Below are 19,262 nucleotides of genomic sequence, written 5' to 3'. Positions count from 1 at the left end.
AAGAGTTTGAGACCAGTCTGGCCAACATGGTGAAACCCCGTCTCTACTAAAAATACAAAAATTAGCTGGGTGTGGTGGTGGGAACCTGTAATCCCAGCTACTCAGGAGGCTGAGGCAGGAGAATCACTTGAAACCGGAAGGCGGAGGTTGCAGTGAGCCGAGATCGCACCATTGCACTCCAGCCTGGGTGAAAGAGCAAAACTCCATCTCAATAAATAAATAAATAAATAAATAAATAAATAAATAAATAAATAAATAATCAGGGAGCTTTTAAAATGTGTGAATGATTATACCCCCACCCCCAGAGATTCTGATTTCATCAGTCTGAGGTGGAGCTCAGGCACTCAATTTTTTTTTAAAAGTACCTAAAGCGATTCTAAGATGAAACTAGGGTTGAGAATCACTGATCTAAGCAAAACCTCTCATTTATAGACTGAAATTCAGATACATAAAGGTTTCATCACTTTAGAGCAGAACAAAAACAAAAATCAGCATTCAAGACCAGAGTTAAAATGATATACCTACCACTTTGCCCCAAAGCAGCAATATTAAGATGGCACAAAAATGTAAATAGTAATGTTTAATGTGAAATGATTATATTTGCATATAAACACCATATCCAATCCTTCATCATCTTAGAAATAACTAAACATAGTACTTAGTGAGCAAGAATAGTTATTTGAGTTGATAAGAACCAAGAAGATTGCATTAGTAATAAAATTCATCTGTGACTCACATCATGCATTAAAAAGTTAATTTCAAAGTACATTTCTTGTAGCTTCCTTCATGCACCAAAATTGCTAGATCTGCCACTGGTTCTCAACCCAGTGCTCTTTTTTCCTATTCTACATATTCTACTCCTTCAGAATTTACATTCTGAAAAAGACAAAGTTAAGATTTGTAGTTCATAACACCAGATCTCTACGTACTAAGAGACATTCAAACTGATACTACAGAGAAAATATTTCCGTTTATGCCCATGTATCTCTGGCTTCAGCTCTTGCTTCAAATATAATTTTCACTTAATATTAATATAATAGTACAGGTTATTATATTGAATACATTTAAATAATATTTTTTAAAATGATACAATTTTTTAGAAAACACTGTATCAAGTAAGCAATAAATGCAGCACACATTAAATCACCAGTATCACTTTGTATGGATCCCTTTGGGCTGAAATCAGATTTCTAGTTTGGTACAGTTTCATTTAGATTTGTTCTGATTGAATTTGTTGCAACTAATATTGTGCCTTGAAATAAGTAGGAGATATTTTCTTAATGTTGAACATACTCAGAATATGCTGTCAACAAAAACGAAATTATTTTATAGAACTGAGTAAAGACTTGTTATTGGCTAGAATACAGAGTTGGCACAGTACAATGATTAACAGCATGAACTCTGAAGACACAGCATGGGCTTGAATCCTGATTCAACTGTCTACTAGCTATGTGTTTTTCAGCAAGTTCCTTACTCTGGAGCCTAAGTTTCTTCTTCCGTAAAATGGTAATTGTTACTTACATTTGGGATAGGAATTAATTAAATGAGTTAACATGCATAAAGCACACAGAAGGGTACTTGGTATTTAGCAAATGATTGTTATTATATTTTATAAATGTATACACATGTTTTAGTGGGTACACGTGGAGATAAAGAACAGGCTAAGTATCAGGTTAAACCAATTAAGTTCTGGCCAGGCACGGTGATACACACCTGTAGTCCCAGCTACTCAGGAGGCTGAGGTGGAAGGATCACTTGAGCCTGGGATGTCGAGGCTACAGTGAACCATGATCATGCCACCACACTCCAGCCAAGGTAACAGAGCAAGACCCTGTCACATACACACACACACACACACACACACACACAAATTCTCTATTTTTTTCTCAAAGTAAAAACTTGCAATATTGTATTTATTTTGTGCCTTAATATAGTTTTTGTTTGCCAATTTAAGATCTAGAAAATACGAAATGTATTCTACTTCATAGTATCACATAATTATGAAAAATCAAATTCCATATATTCTCAATGACCACTATTAATCTTAATGACAAACTTCACATAAAGTAAATCTCTCAAAAGAGAATAGTCATGCCCTTTAACCCTTGGAAATCACAGAAGTTTACTTGGCTGCAAATAGAGAGCTACTTCAACTAGAAACCGGTCAAGTTTATTAAAATTGTCTAGCATATCCTAAATTACAAGACAAAATTCCTATTTACTTTACCTCCTTTGCTACCAAGCTCGCATCTTAGCATGGTTTCTTTCTCATGAACTTAAATCCAACTAGCTAAAAGTGGCATCTTTTGGATCACTGAAGCCAGTATATATTTCAGCTCACATGCTCCATAAATTATATGCAATATTTGACCCTGTTAATAACTCTTCTTCTTGCCATTCCTTTAGCTTCCTGGACTTTGAACTCTACTAGTTCTCTTCTTCCTCCTCCTCCTCTTTTTTCTACTCTCTTGCTGACTGCCTCTAAAACTAGATGTTTTCCAAAAAATAGGGTACAATATATGGATACTTCCTCAGGTTCTCTCCTTGGGTCCCTCCTCTTACTTTTGACTCTCCTCATCAGGAAATGACCTCTACCCCACAGGCTGGAATCCCTCATCTGTTACCTAGGGCCTCAGGCAATCACCTTTTAGCCACTAAGTGAACCAACCAGACCAAAATAGCAGTGCAAAGCCTTTGAAAACTATATTGTCAGCTGAGCACGGTGGCTCATGCCTGTAATCTCAGCACTTTGGGAGGCCAAGGAGGGAGGATCACCTGAGAACAGGAGTCCAAGACCAGCCTGGCCGACATGGTGAAACCCCGTCTCTACTAAAAATACAAATATTAGCTAGGTGTGGTGGTGCGCGTCTGTAGTCCCAGCTACTCAGGATGCTGAGGCAGGAGAATTGCTTGAACCCGGAAGGCAGAGGTTGCAGTGAGCTGAGATTGTACCACTCCACTTCAGCCTGGGCAACAAAGTGAGACTCCATCTCAAAAAAAAAAAAAAAGCAAAACTGTCTAGGTGTGGTGGCACATGCCTGTAAACCCAGCACTTTGGGAGGCCAAGGTGGGCAGATTCCCTGAGGTCAGGAGTTCAAGACCAGCCTGACCAATATGGTGAAACCCTGTCTCTACTAAAAATACAAAAGTTAGCTGGGTGTGGTGGTGGGCACCTGTAGTCCCGGCTACTTGGGAGGCTGAGACAGGAGAAGCACTTGGACCTGGGAGGCAGAGGTTGCAGTGAGTCAAGATTGTGCCATTGCATTCCAGCCTGGGTGACAGGGCGAGACTCCATCTCCAAAGAAAAAATATATATATACTATATTGTCATCAATATCACAAGACACAAAAGTAGGCCAAGGGCCTGTTTGCTAAACCTCAACAGGGTGACTACCTGCTAAATTGAAGATTTAAGTTACAATTTATTATTTAATGTAATAGCTAAAATGTCCAGAATATAATCAAAAATCACTTATAATACTAAAAACAAGAAAAATTACAGCTTGAATATAAAAAGATAATCCATAGATGCCAATGCTGAGACGATTGGAATTTCAAACATTGGAAAAGAATTTCAAAGTTTTTTCATCATAAAAAAAAAAATGCCTCAACAAACAATTATAGATGGCCTTGAAACAAATGAAGAAATAGAAAATATCATCAAAGAAATATAAGATATAAAAAGGAACTGAATGGAAACTATAGAACTAGAAAATACAATAACCTGAACAACGAAAAAACTGGAAGGGCTTAATAGAACAAATATGACAGAGGGAAGAATCAGTGAACTTAAAGACAGAACAATAGAATTCACTCACTCTGAAGACAGAAAATAAACCAAAAAATAAACAAACAAAGCCTCAGGAACAAATGGCATAATAAAATATCCAACATTCATGTCATCAGTCCAAGGAAAATATAGATAAAGGGAACAGGGGCTGGAAAAAAATGTTTGAAGAAATAAAAGCTGAAATATCCTGCATTTGACAAAGACATAAACTAACATAGTCAAGTAGCTGAGTGAAACCCAAACAGGAATAACCCAGAGAAACTCACATCGAAGTATATCATAATTAAACTTCTGAAAACTAGACAAAGAAAAAAACCGTAAAAGAAATCAGGCTGGGTGTGGTGGCTTATGCCTGTAATCCCAGCACTTTGGGAGGCTGAGGCAGGTGGATCACAACCTCAGGAGATCAAGACCATCCTGGCTAACACGGTGAAACCCCGTCTCTACTAAAAATACAAAAAATTAGCCAGGCGTGGTGGTGGGTGCCTGTAGTCCCAGCTACTCAGGAGGCTGAGGCAGGAGAATGGCGTGAACCCGGGAGGCCAAGCTTGCAGTGAGCCGAATCGCGCCACTGCACTGCAGCCTGGGCGACAGAGGGAGACTCCATCTCACCAAAAAAAAAAAAAAAAAAAAAGGAATCAGAGAGAAATGATCTAGAGTTAAAAACAATTCCAGTGACAGCAGATTTTTCATGTGAAACCATGAAAGTCAAAAGGAAGTGACATTTTATCAAGTGCTGAATGAAAAAATCTATCAACCCTAAATGCAATAAATTCAATATCCAGCAAAATATTCAGAAATGAAGGAGGGAATAAAGACATTCTCATACAAAGGAAAATCAGGAGATATGTCTCCCGCACACCCACTCTTAATGGCTAAAAGAGCCCTCTGAACAAGAAGGAAATAATCACAGCAAAAGGCTTGGAACTGCAGAGAGGAAGGAAGAAAAATGGATTCAGTATAAATAAATTAAATAATAGACTATCTTTCTTCATATGATGATTGAATCAAAAATTGTAAGTTTATTTGATGTGATGTTCAATGTATGTAGAGAAGTACTCAAGACAATTGTACTTTAAAAGTGGGAAGAGAAAAAGGATCTAAAAGGAAGTAAAGTTTCTATACCTCGCTTGACATAGTAAAATGTCAATACCATTAGACTGTGATAAGTTATATATGTGTATTATAATATCTGGAGCAACCACTAAGAAAACTAAGCAAGTGACATACTTTAAGATATTATAAATCAATCAAATGGAATCCTAAAAATGTCATGTAACCAAGAGGAAGGTGGAAAGCAAGAAAAGAAAGATAAAGGGATAAAAACAGAACAAAAAAAGAAATAAAATAATAGCACGTTTAAGTCATATCAATAATTTACCTACATGCACTAATTAAAGACACATGGGCAGAATGAACTTTATAAATTGTAATTCAACAATATGCTGTCTATAAGAAACTCATTTCCAGTATAACAACATAGATAAGTTGAAATGAGAATGATAGAAAAGATATACTATGCCATTAGGAAGAATAGCTATATTAAGTATCAAATAAAGGGAATTTCAGAGCAAAGAAATTTGCTAGTGACAGAGACATTAACAATGATAAAAGGATCCATCCCACCAAGAAAATAATGATCCTAAATGTGTGCACACCAATTTCACCTATGATGTCTATGCCAATAATTTAAACATTCATTTTTCCAAGCTCTTTCTTGAATGTTAAACGTATCACTTTGTCTTTTTGATGTTAAACGTATCACTTTGTCTTCCTTTGCCTTTTCTTTTTCCCATCCCAGCGCTGAGTTCCCATTTCTTTTAACAGTATGTTTTTCCCAGCTACCCAGATTGAAACATCAATCATTTTTATCAAATCCCAATGTTTCTTACACGGAATCCTTCAGTTCTATTTCCAATATGGTGACTCTACCCTAGTTCAGGCTTTCATTTCACAATACCTCATAACTGGTTTCTATTCTTTTCAATCCAGATTAACAATCCTAAAGTACTAAAAGGCCTCCAAAAGAAAATCTAAACACCTAGTCCCGATTCACAAGGTTTTCCAAGTTTTACTCACAAACTCCCACTGCGGCCTTTGCTCTGGTCCAGCTGGATCTCATTAGTTTCTAACAATGCCTCCATGCTTTTCTATCCTTGTAGTTCACCAGCCAGAATTCCTTTCCTCCATCTCCAGCTGAAAACACACTAGCCTTTCTTCAAGGTTCTCCTCCAATATCACCTCCTCCATCATGAAGGCAGTATTTGAGCTGGCACTGGGCATGAAAGGCCATACTCCTCATCAAGAATAATCTTTTTTCTTTTAAATCTTGATAAAATATTGTACCTTTTCTTTGGTACTTAGCATATTCTGCTCTGCCTCTATTGACTTGTACCTTGACTTCTGCCTCCTAAATTGTAAGTTACTGAAGACACCAGTGGCATCTTCTGCATTTTTGTACCCTGCAACAATTACTCTCCCCGGTGCCAAGAAATGTGTCCTGTAAATATTAAAGGTTTAATAAATATTTGGTGACCAATTTAAGAGCCAACACTATCTCTTTTCATCAAAATATCCCTTCTCTCTTTCTTCATCAGTTTTGAATTCTTTCAAATTTTCAAACCTTTCAGACTGTTATTATTAAACTCATTACTTGTCCTAGAACATAAACACCTTCCCATACAAAAAAAAAACCCTTTTATATCACATAAAGCAAAATGTGAGCACATAAATGCAATTATTATATGTATATGCACTTGTATACATATACAGCCTCTAGATGTGTGTTATATGCATATAACCTTTAGAAGTGTGTTGATATTTCCAAACTTTTTATCAAAAAATAGAACCTTGAGTTAAATTTCATAAAAGTTTACATGGAAATTTTGAATTAGGAAATTAAATATGTCTTTAAAATAACTAAACTACATTTTCTTGGTCTTTTGACTATGAAATAGTTTACCCTAGCAACATGAAAAACAAGAGACCTAAGCTATTAGAAGAAATGCAATTCTATGTATCTTGTGTGTATAGTTTTTCCCTGGTGGTTTTTAATGACCAGTGACTGCTTAGCTGGTTTCCTCAGCTGCTAGCACTTGCTCTGAACACGTCTGCAACAATGTGTGCCTAGGAAATAAACTCCAGTTAGTAGTGACCCAACCAAAATGTAATATTTTAAATGCAGCACACACTTGGTGGATTCCAAAGTCATGATTATGCTTTACTCTGCACTCTGTACCATTCAGACCACTACTCTCATTCATGACTGCAACTAACTGTATGCATAATTATTTTTTATTGCTAATTATACACCACTGATTTCCACTTTTAAAAAACATTAGCATTTGTCTCTAATTAAATATTTACTGCTTGTGTTTTACAGACCCGACATCAGGTTCTTCTTTAGACTGGGCTTATGACCTGGGCATCAAACACACATTTGCCTTTGAGCTCCGAGACAAAGGCAAATTTGGTTTTCTCCTTCCCGAATCCCGGATAAAGCCAACCTGCAGAGAGACCATGCTAGCTGTCAAATTTATTTCCAAGTATATCCTCAAGCATACTGCCTAAAGAATTGCCCTCCGTTTGGAATAAGCCAATTAATCCTTTTTTGTGCCTTTCATCAGAAAGTCAATCTTCAATTATCCCCAAATGCAGCTTCTATATCACCTGAATCCTTCTCTCGCTCATTTAAGTCCCACGTTATCGCTGTTTGCTTTTACTTACTTTCAGTAGCACCATAACGAAGTAGCTTTAAGTGAAACCTTTTAACTACCTTTCTTTGCTCCAAGTGAAGTTTGGACCCAGCAGAAAGCATTACTTTGAGTATTTTGAAAGGTGATATACAGTGGGGCACAGAAAATAAACGAAAACCTTCAGTTTCTCACAGATTTTCACCATGTGGCTTCATCAATTTATGTGCTAATACAATAAAAAATAAAATGCATTTAATGCTTTAAAATTCATCTTTTTATGATAAACTATATTCTCTGTATTTCTCTATAGCATTAATAATCAACAGTAATGCCAATCAGTCTGTTAATAAGAAATAATATCTTCAATTTTCAAAAACATAATTTGCCTATTTTTTTCTGATAGAAGTAGACATTGTTTATATCTTCAAAAAGGCAAAAGGATGTCCTAGCAGGAAATAAAATGGTTCATATAGAGAGGAATCTCAGTCCTTTAAACAACCGATCCAGTTCTCATCAGCATAATGTACATTAAATTCGAAATAGTTTAATTTAACCTGTCATAATCAGAAGAAACCACCTGCTAAAACATCTCTTTGCCAGTACAGACACAGACAAGACAGTCTGGTCAGCTGTGACCCCTGCCCTCCTGATGGATAGAAAGGAAACCTGGAAATGTACCATAAGTTGAGGAGAGAAAGTCATGTTGACCAAAGGCAATCAGAGTAACTTGCTGCATTTGTACCATTTATACTCCTATTATTTAAGATGGTATTATTGGATAGCTGCTCCCCAACACCAATACCTCAATGTGTGATCCAGTGGCAACAGTGGTAGTGTTTACATTCCCAAAATCCAGACACAGATGCCTACCACTGGACTGACTATAATTTGAGGGACAAGTAGAGAGTTCCTTGACTTCCAGTAAACTTACTTCTCAGAACACCCTAGACAGTTTTCAATGATTGGGAAAGGTCCTGAGAAGTTAAGTCAATAAACAATCTGGGACATGCCTCATGAATCCTTTAGGGACCCATAAAAGAAAGGATGCCATCAAAGCCAGAAGATGATGGTGTGCTGTGATAATCATGAGGTAGATAAAAGTTTCCCATGCAAAATTGTCCAGGAAAAACAAATGTAAACTAACAAAATTGCTTTACAAGGGGAGGAGGGGAAGGTGACAGAGTCAAGAAAGTAAAAGACAAAAATGTGGCTATGAGATTATATTGTCTCTTTAAAAATATGGTATCTATATCTAAATATTTAGCATTCCAAACTAGCTTCAGAACGTGGGAATGTAAATTTGTTTCATTATACATGCCATATGGGAATTATATACTCACTCACACTTACTTACTCAAATGAGAAACGATTGAAGTATATTCTAACCCTAAAATTCATATAAATACCTCTAATTCTATTGAGCCTTTAGGTGGAGGGGATAAAAGAGATAATCCCAATTGCAGAATATTGTCACATGTCCAACCATCATTCAGTTTATAAAGACACAAACGTTGTACACACTATTTGAATTATTATGCAGCTTAATGTTTTTTTCTCAATCAGAAAAAGAAAAATTAGCCTGAGTGGCTAAAAATAAAAAATCCTAACAAGATCTCATCCTAACTAAATAGTTTCTGAATGGCATCTGAGGGCATTTACTTCTTTGACTGCATATGAATTGTGAAAATAAATATGTGAATACAAATATCTACATTAAAGTTAAAACACTAAATTTTTACCTTATTTATGAGAAAGTTTGAGTGGTAAGTGCTGTGATTCTTCCCTTTTAATTTTTCATCCATCAGTAAAAGTACTTTGTACCCAAGTTACAAGTTGTGCTATACATCACAATATTCTTGACAGAGGCCAGGCACAGTGGCTCATACCTGTAATCCCAACACATTGGGAGGCCAAGATGGGAGGATCACTTGAGCCCAGGAGTTCAAGACAAGTCTGGGTGATAAAGTGAGACCCTATCTCTACAAAAAAAAATAAAAATAAAAATAAAAAATTAGCCAGCTGTGATGGCACATACCTGTGGTCCCAGCTACTTGGGAAGCTGAGGCAAAAGGATTGCTTGAGCCCAGGAGGTCGAGGCTGCAGCGAGCCAAAATCATGCCACTGCACTCCAACCTGGATGACAGAGCAAAACTCTGACTCAAATATACATATGCACAGATACACACACACATACATATTGTGTATATACATACATACACAAAATATATACGTGTATATACATATATACAAAATATATATGTAAAAATATATATATCATTCATTTTCCAATTTTCTTACTATAAAACTCAAGAGACATTGTTTCATATTTTGAAAATGTGTTCTTTTATAGCAATATCTAATTGTTGAGGTGCACATCTGAGATGTACATCTGTTATGAAAAAATGAAACATCTTATTTTTACTCATGCAAATAAATGTTTCCAGTAAGCCTTATGACTCCAAACTGATCTTTAAATGTCATATCAGAGGTCTCTTCCCCACATTTGACACATTGGATATGCTTTTTGACCACAGAAGTGCTCACTGGCTAAGTGAACATTAGGCTTACTAACAAGAATATCTGTTTCTCATTTAACACAAACGTTTATGCCTGATTTTCTTTAGAAGAAAAAATAAAGAACCCCCAAAGAAACTTAGAACGTGTCATTGCAAAGACACAAATTTTCTCTGTTCTCATGTTCTCCCTAGACTCCTTATCTCAAAAAAAAAAAAAAAAAAAAAGTTTAAATTATTTTGACCTTTCCAAAGGGACGGATGTTGGGCTTTTCTGGACATGGGAAAAGGTCAAGGACAGAGAACTCTTCTTGGTCCCACCATGTGGTTCCCAGTGCTATAAACTAACCTTTTACCTTTAATATAGAAAATGGAAATGGGAGGTTTTCTAAAAGAGAATATGCATTGGTCCCCCAAATCTACAATGAAGTATTGCAGTATTAAGTCAATGTTAAATTTCCCAGGATATAAATCATACAAAGCAGCAGTAGCAAGAAATGTACTTAAATACTCCCTTATTCGAGCATCTAAAAGAAGCAATGGAGTCTAGAAACTGTTCCTGACCACTGACCCTCAGAGACTGCATATTGTTCTCTAAAATCTCTCCTCTTTTCCTTGCCCTCTTTCTTCACTCTATTCTCCCTTATAATAGGTCTCCCAGTTTTGAACCAGGCACATGGCCATACATATAAAAGTTCTATTTCCAAACTCCTTGCAAATAGAATCGTAGGGCTACTCAAATTTTCTCGTAAATAAAATAAAGTTTTAGTGTTTAAACTTTAATATAGATATTAGTCTTCACATGTTTATTTTCACAATTCATACAAAGTCAAAGAAGGAAAATACTCTGGGATGCCATTCACAAACTATTCAGTTAGAATGAGGAATGATCTTGTTAGGATTTTTTATTTTTAGTCACTCAGGTAATATCTTTTTCTGATTGTGAAAAGAAACATTAGGCTGGGCGTGGTGGTTCATGCCTGTAATCCCAGCACTTTGGGAGGCCGAGGCGGGTGGATCACGAGGTCAGGAGATCCAGACCATCCTGGCTAACATGGTGAAACCCCGTCTCTACTAAAAAATAAAAAAAAAAATAACCAGGCGTGGTGGCGGGTGCCTGTAGTCCCACCTACTCGGTAAGCTGAGGCAGGAGAATAGTGTGAACCCAGGAGGTGGAGCTTGCAGTGAGCCGAGATTGCGCCATTGCACTCCAGCCTGGGCGACAGAGCGAGACTCCGTCTCAAAAAAAGAAAAAGAAAAAAAAAGAAATATTAAAATGCATACTAACTCAAGTAAAATGGTATGTAAAGCTTTTGTACCTTTTATAAACTAAATAATGGATGCACACAGGACAATATCAAAAATTGGACTATTCTGGTCTACGAGTTGTAAGAAGCAGCATCATATGGCAAAGTCCAGAAAGCTCACTTCAAAGACCTCTGAAACACTGTGGCTCTTTTTTCTCTCTCTTCTTTTTGGCTGCAATATAATTGTGATGGCTGACGCTGAGCAGTCATCTTGGACCACAGATGATCTTGAAAACTAAGGCAAAGAAAATGACAAAAGGAGCCTGGGCCTTTTAGGACTTCACCAAGCAGGGATGCTAATCAAGGCTTGGACCACCTACCTTAGGATTTAAATATGAAAAAGAAATGAAGGTCCTCTTTAGTGAAACCACTGTTAATTTGGATCATTATTCTTTACAATCAAGCCTAATCCTAACTGATGCAACAAGCCAGAAACAACTGGTATAACAGTTCCAGATGGGTCACAGATGGAAATCCTTGGAGGATATGTGGTGTTACGCAAAATCACAGAGCTAGAAATCAGGAGGTTTGGGCTTGAATCCTGACTCTACTACTGAATGATATCTAGCAAGACACTATCACCTTTTGCCTGCCCTGCTTATCTCGTAGCTTTTTGTTAAAATTTGAGATCATAGATGCTCACCAAGTTAATCCACTAATTTCCACTTTGTCTTTGGGACAAAGTAAACTTGTCTTAAAAGGAGTTGGCTCAGGTGGTTCCTACTTGAGGTAAGTGTTGGATGGTATCAAAACAATGGGTGCAATTGCTGCTCTCAAGTGTGGTTCTTCACCAAGTTCCACTACAATGGGGTATAAAGTAATGTGTGCATGTGCATCTGTACATTTTCCTGTGTGCAGAATTTTCATCAGATTCTTACAATATGGGAGTTATGGACCCTCAAAAGTTTAAGCACAATTGAATGTAAAACCAAACATAATTTGAAATCATGTTTTCACACATTAAAGTAAAAATTAATTTCAACTCTGGAGCTTTTGATAGTTATTTGCTCCCTTTTTATTGTTGTTTCTTACTATTGATTTCTTCTTTGTTTTATGATGATCTTTTGAAAAATATATATAAAATTTCCCTTAGATGACTGGAAAATATAAAACAGTTTTACTGAACAAAACCAGGAAAATTAAACATCTCAAAATTGTATGAAATAATTAAATTCTGCCAACTTATTTGTAATAATATTGCAGTCCTTATAAATGATGTAATATTTTTAACTGTGCATGCTATGATATTTTGAGGGATCCTTACTTATTTCCCTCAAAAAAGTTAACCCACTGAAATGGGAAAAGCAGCAGCATTCTTTTATTAGGGAAGAACAAACTTATGGAGAATTATGTAAAGTTAAGATTACCTCGGGTTGTAGAAGATGCCTCCTTTTCATTCAATTGGTGACATACAGAAAATTATGGGTGGAACTCAAATTAGGGGAAAGAAATACACGGCCCCTTCCAAACTAGAAGATTTTATTGCATAAAACCACTTTGAAAGCTACATTTTCTAAATAGTTAGGCTAATAGGAATACATGGCAATATTTCAAAGATTATGGCTTTACACTTCTTTCTCCTCCTTTTTAAGACAATTGTATTTCATGATTAAAATGCCAAGCCACTTTTCTATAATGAGTCATAATAGCATCTTGAAAATTTCGGCAGCATATATATAGGCTACTGTCAGAATTTTCTTAGGCAAAGCTTTTGGGAGACTCTCCTGCATTTCATTGTCACAAGATCCATTATACCAGGACAGATCTCAACCTCCCTGAGTAATATCTATCTGAGGGTTATAATTTTGTCATAAAAATTTACTCTCACATGAACTTAGCATAAAAGGTCTCCGTCCAGAAAACAGGAATTGAAATGGATATATTATCACTTAAACTGCTTTTTCGCTCACTTATCCTTCAATTACAAGCCTCAAGTTCACTGGTGTCAAGAGAGGTTAAACCAGAAAAATGTAAAACAATTTTTGAAATATGTGAGGGAAATTTGACACTTAACATTCCAAATGCATTATTATTGCCATGGTATCACTGAAATGTGCTATTGCCTCATTTTACATGGTGGATTAAAAGCTTAAAAGACTACTCATGAAAAAAAAAAAAAAAAGATCCATAGGTACCATTTCATATATAAAACAATTTGCAAGAACTCTGATTTCTTTTCTTATTCAAAAAGCCTCCAATTTCTTTTTTTTTTTAATCACTGCTTTGCAAAACTTAAAGAGATAATTAAATTTTCACAGGGCAAAGAATGGGGAGGTGAGAAAGGCAAGTTTTGAGAACTGCAATCATATTGGCAGTAATGTGCTTATGAAAAGTAACATTTGCATAGTAGTGGTAATTTTTAAATTGCCTTCGCATGCACATCTGCATTTGATAACAAGTCTATGAGACTAATTTGGGGGGAGGTTATTATTATCCCCTTTTATATATTAGAAACTTATGACTCAAAGTACTTCAATGACTCACATATATAAAGTTGCAACTTGAAAACTAGATCTTCCCACTTTAAAATTTCAATTATTTCCATTACACTACACTGTCCAATGGTCATCACTTCTCTATAAGGCAGAGACAGCAAGATTGTCCAGTTTATGAGTCATCAATTTAAATTCTAATTGTCAAGCCATGCTAAAGGTACATCGTCATAATGACCCATCAGACACTCTTCTGAACCAGGGATTCTCACACTTGAGTATGCATTGGAATCACCTGGGAGGCTCACTAACAGACTGCTGAGCCCTACTCATGGAGTTTCATAAAACAATAGGTCCTGGATGGGGCACAAAAACCTGCATTTTTAACGAGTTCCCAGGTAATGTTGATACTGCTAGTCCAAGAACCACACTTTCAGAACCACTGATGCAGAATAATTTTAAAATTTTCTCCTATTTTTTCAATTATTATTTCTTCAATTTTGGTGATCTTTATTTATTTATTGCAGTTTATTGGCAAAAAATAATTTACTCATAGGTTTTATCTTTAATTAAAATTATAGACAAATCAAATAAGAGAAGAAATTAGGATAACAGTTCCATTTCAATTCCTATCTTCTATTAAAATGTTTGCAAAAAACAAAACCAGGTGCGGGAACACAGGTTTACATATTTTAAATCCATTACACATTAAAATAGTTTAGAAATATACAGAAATAATTAAAAATAATAAATAGTCCTTGCTTTGATGTGTTGATTCCACAGATTTTAAGGTAACTGACTGTAATTTTTATTATTCATATTCATATTTTATATTTTATGTATTAATCTATTGAATTTTAAAATGTTTTAAGTTTTATGTTAAATGTCATATCCAAATCCACTTTGGGAACATAAAAAAAATGTAACTTCTGCCCAGGGGTGGGTTCATTATGGCTACATCCAACTGAGAAAACTCTGGCTTGAAAATCATTATAAAAATTCCTTTGGTGGTGAGCAGTCACTTTCTTAATAGTAAAACTGGGAAAATTCTGTGAGAAATATTTGCAGAAGTATTTTTGGAGGTAATAGCGTTTGTTTCATGAAGAGTAAAGAAAGATTCCAACTGGTATGATTCTTTGGCTGTCATACAGACAGGGTTATGAGATAATCTGAGGACTTTCTTATGTGCAGGCATCCCCTGATATTGCCACTTGACAAAGCTCAATTGTGTCTGCTCCAATTAATCTTCTACAAAGACAGAGAAATGAAGAAAAGGTAAGAAACAAATCTAGGCTTTTTGGCAGAAGACTGGAAAGAGAAGAATTAGGAAGAAAAACTTAATACAGGGGCCAGGCGCAGTGGTTCGAGCCTATAATCCCAGCACTTTGGGAGACTGAGGTGGGAGGATCACCTGAGGTTGGGAGTTGGAGATCAGCCTGGCTAACATGGTGAAACCCCGTCTCTACTAAATACACAAAATTAGCTGGGTGTGGTGGTGCACGCCTGTAATCCCAACTACTTGGGAGGCTGAGGCAGGAGAATCGCTTGAACCTGGGAGGCAAAGGTTGCAGTGAGCCAGGATCGCACCACAGCACTCCAGCCTGGGTGACGGAGTGAGACTCTGTCTCAAAAAAAAAAAAAAAGATTAACGTAATACAATCCTATTCTCCCTAGCCCCCTGCCCAAACTTCCACTTTCTCCCAAAATTATCTAAATAGTCTGATTCCCAGCCTCATTGCAACCCAACTGTTCATTGCATTTGGTCTATAGAGAGCACGTCTTTGAGATGAGTTGCCTTTCCTCAAGCCTTGGATTAGGGTAGCCTCATGATTTGGCATGTCCAGTGTATTTCCTATTTAAGGATTAATTTTTTAATAAAATAACTTTATAAGAGTTAAAGATCTTTTATTCCTTTATCTTATTCTAAACCTAATATGTTTCTGGTATACATTTTGGTTTTCGTTGTTATTGTTGTTGCTGTTGTTATTTTGAGATGGAGTTTCACTCTTGTTGCCCAGGCTGGAGTGCAATGGCGTGATCTCAGCTCATTGCAACCTCCGCCTCCCGGGTTCAAGCGATTCTCCTGCCTCAGCCTCCCGAGTAGCTGGGATTACAGGCACCCACCACCACGCCCAGCTAATTTTATATTGTTTAGTAGAGACAGGGTTTCACCATGTTGGTCAGGCTGGTCACAAACTCCTGACCTCAAGTGATTCGCCCGCCACAGCCTCCCAAAGTGCTGGGATTATAAGCATCAGTCACCACGCCCGGCCTCTGATAAAAATTTTGAAAGACTAAATAAGAATACAGGACTGACCATTGAATGTACAACAGATGTTGCATACAAAGACTTTGTAGACACCCAAAGGCAGGTTTGAACACAGGCTTCACCACTTACTAACCATGGTCCATCAAACCATCTGTGAAATTCAGATAATGGAACCTATGTCTAGAGAATATTATGAAGATTACAAAAGAAGTATATAAAACATATGGATAACCAATTGTCCCAGTTTGCTCAGAAATGAAGGATTTCCCAGGATGCAAGACTTTCAGTGCTAAACCAAAGCAGTTCCAGGCAAACTGGAATGGTTGTCACCAAGGAGCAGTGAAATGTTTCTCAAGTAAAAATAAATAAATATTAGGACTCCTTTTTCTTCCCTTCTAATTTTCTAGAAGCTATTTTCATAAGAAAAAAATATAAACTATATTGATTAGCAGCCATTGCTTTGCTATCATGTATTACATACTTTGCACAAATTATATCAATTATTCTTTAAATAAGCCCTAGGAGCTAAATGCCATTTTAATCACTCTTATTGTGACAAATGCCAATATGGAGGCATAGAGCAGCTAAATGTCCTCCTCAAAGTCACATAGGTAAAAAACAGTAAAACAGAAATTCAAGTCCAAGTAGTCAAGTTTAAAATTGTGTGCACTAAACTCTTTATTCAGACCAACAAACTTAGCATCACCTGGAGCCTGCTGGAAATGCAGGATCTCATCACCACTCCCACCCAAGACTAACTGAAGCAGAATCCATGCTGAAATATAACACTACATCACCTGGGACTTTTACAGTTGGAAATCATTTAGCATCTTGAGCTATAGAGAACATTAGCAAAGTCCCGTTTCATGCCCCTGATTTGAGGTCACAAATCTAATGCCCAGAACCTCTAAAAAACACGAAAAAATTAATGAAGGAAACTAAAGTTGAACTAAAGTAAAACTCACCTCTCTGAAAATCTAGCCAGACCTTGGACCACGAAGTAGACTTAAACACACCAAGAAAACCTGGAACTGAAACAAACCCAAAGAGTGGAAAGCACAGAGTCAGAGTGGTGGCAGTTGTTTTCCTTCAAAATATACCTGCTTAACACATGACCAAAACTGTACTTCTGTCCTAAGCCAATGTATCAGGAAGCAGGGAGAGAAAGAGACTAAAACATTAAAGCATGTTGAAAACTAACTCTGAGATGATCCTCTGTTTGTGCTGTTCAAGTTCACAGCTTTGACATGAAACTGAAAATATGAGGAAAATTCATAATTAGGAAACTTGCTTATGGTTAGCATGAATTTAGAGTTTTAAATATAAATATAAATTAACAAGTATTTAATGTTCTTTTCAAAAGCAAGGTCTTAGTAGCAATAATCTATCAAGCACTCTTACCAAAAGCTGAAAGCACAGCAATAAAATCTCATTCAGCACTGAAACCAGACACACAAAGTCAGAAGTGATGAAGTCATTATCGTTTGCTAGATTAAAAACACTCAGTCTCAATAACAACTCAGATCCAGTTCAGAGTAACAGCTTCAGTCTATCAGAGTAAATATTTTATGTGCCAAAATATGTTGGGTACACAGTCTGTACCAAATTATGTGCTTAATTAGCTGCATTTCATCAGATGCCTTTATACAGAGGCTACCTCTTCTATATGACATATTTTTCTATACAAAGTGAATAAAATAGTCCCTCAAAACAACTGCATTTAGGAAATAAGACTACGATTCTATTTTCAAAATTCCTCAGCTAAATCTAAAAATTTTTTCTCATGGTTTTTCTTTTTTAAATAGTGCATAAATATCTTATTTTTTCATTAAATTTAAATCGAATTTTTAAAGTTTTAGTATCAGGAATCACAACTGATATACTAAGCTATATTAGAAGCGAACTGATGTTTCTAAAGTTTCATGCCAGAGGCTTTACATCAGGATTTTATTTAATCTCCCAACAACACTATGAGACAGATATACTTAGCCACCATTGATAAAGAAAGAAACCAAGAGTCCGTAAGAATCGAAGAGAAGCACTGGTGGTTTCACCTGGTGGCAACATTAGGATTTGAATCCAGGTCTGAGACCCAAGCACAATGCCTTCCAAAAGTGCCTATAAGTCATTCAAGGCCCCTGGGGTTGAAAATAGTAAACTGTTTTCCCTCTAACAAACAGGAAATTACAGACAACATAGACTTACAAGGGATGAGTAAACAAAGAGAAGTTTTAATACCCTCCCAAACACCCTTAGACCCTTAACTCCATCCACCATAGCCCAAGGGGGGAAAAAAAAAAAAACGGTTACAGCTCCCAGTGATGAAGAAGAGGGGTCATGGCTCCACCTAGTGCAGATCCACCCAAGAAAGCTGGTCAGCCTTATCCAACACGGAAAGGACAGCAATTTCCTAAACAAGTTCCCAAACATGCGACACAATGGCTTGGACCAGAATGCACAGACCATAGTACATCCAGCTGCCCAAGGGAGTGAGCTACCAGGTTTTTCTCCTTTATAGATTCCTCTGTATCTGGAGCCTTTATCCGAAGCATTCAGAAACGAAGTTCCCCGTGTCCAAATAACCCACCAAGCCCGTCCAAGGACATTGCTAAATGTCAGTCACCCTCTTACTAAGCAAACATAGCATTGGTACCTACAGGTTTCAACAAACTTACTAGACAGTTTGGTTATCACAAAGGAATAAGATCATGTTTTAAAATGACATTTTCTTGAAAGTCTCAGCCTTCAAAAAGCGTCTTATCAACACGACTCGCTTAATTCAAATTCTATCCATTCTTCAGGGCATGCTCAGACCTGGCCTCCTTGTGGGACTTTTCCAAAAGGTTCCCATCCACCTACGCTCTCCTCTCTCTCAATTGCTCCCAGAGTGTGAGTTACTGTCTTTAGTAAACTGCCTCTTGTGCGGATTTATCCCCAAGCATGCTTCTAAACTCCTGGAAACCGGTCATAATCACACAGACCTTTTTTAATTCCCCATAGCACTTAACACATCTTGGACGTAGTAAGAATAAGGCTGATTCCGGCAGACTGCTTCAGCAGGGCCTCCTGGGATGGCAACGCCTAGGTGGAGTGACCACAGTCCAGAACTGGTGTGCAGAAATGTGATCTGGAATAACAGCCTCTCCCAAATAAATGCATGTTAACCAGACTCACTAAGGGTTGACTTCCACATGAGATTGCCAAATTATTAATAACTTACTATAGGCTGGCCGGGTGCGGTGGCTCACGCCTGTAA

At 36.8% G+C, this 19,262-nt stretch overlaps 1 protein-coding gene across 1 annotated transcript in view; it reads left to right on the top strand.

Annotated features, from left to right (window-relative positions):
* The window catches only part of CPA3 (carboxypeptidase A3), a 32,187-nt gene extending 24,432 nt beyond the window's left edge, over positions 1-7,755 (top strand). The window contains exon 11 of the mRNA XM_025376482.1: positions 7,173-7,755. Within this exon, the coding sequence (XP_025232267.1) occupies positions 7,173-7,360 (188 nt within the window). The 3' untranslated portion in view covers positions 7,361-7,755. The remainder of the gene's footprint in view (positions 1-7,172) is intronic.
* Positions 7,756-19,262: the final 11,507 nt, after the last annotated feature.

The sequence above is a fragment of the Theropithecus gelada genome, chromosome 2, assembly GCF_003255815.1.
Source record: "Theropithecus gelada isolate Dixy chromosome 2, Tgel_1.0, whole genome shotgun sequence".
NCBI classification, from domain to species: domain Eukaryota; kingdom Metazoa; phylum Chordata; class Mammalia; order Primates; family Cercopithecidae; genus Theropithecus; species Theropithecus gelada.
Note: the sequence above shows the minus strand (reverse complement) of the source record. Positions and strands in the feature narration are given on the sequence as shown.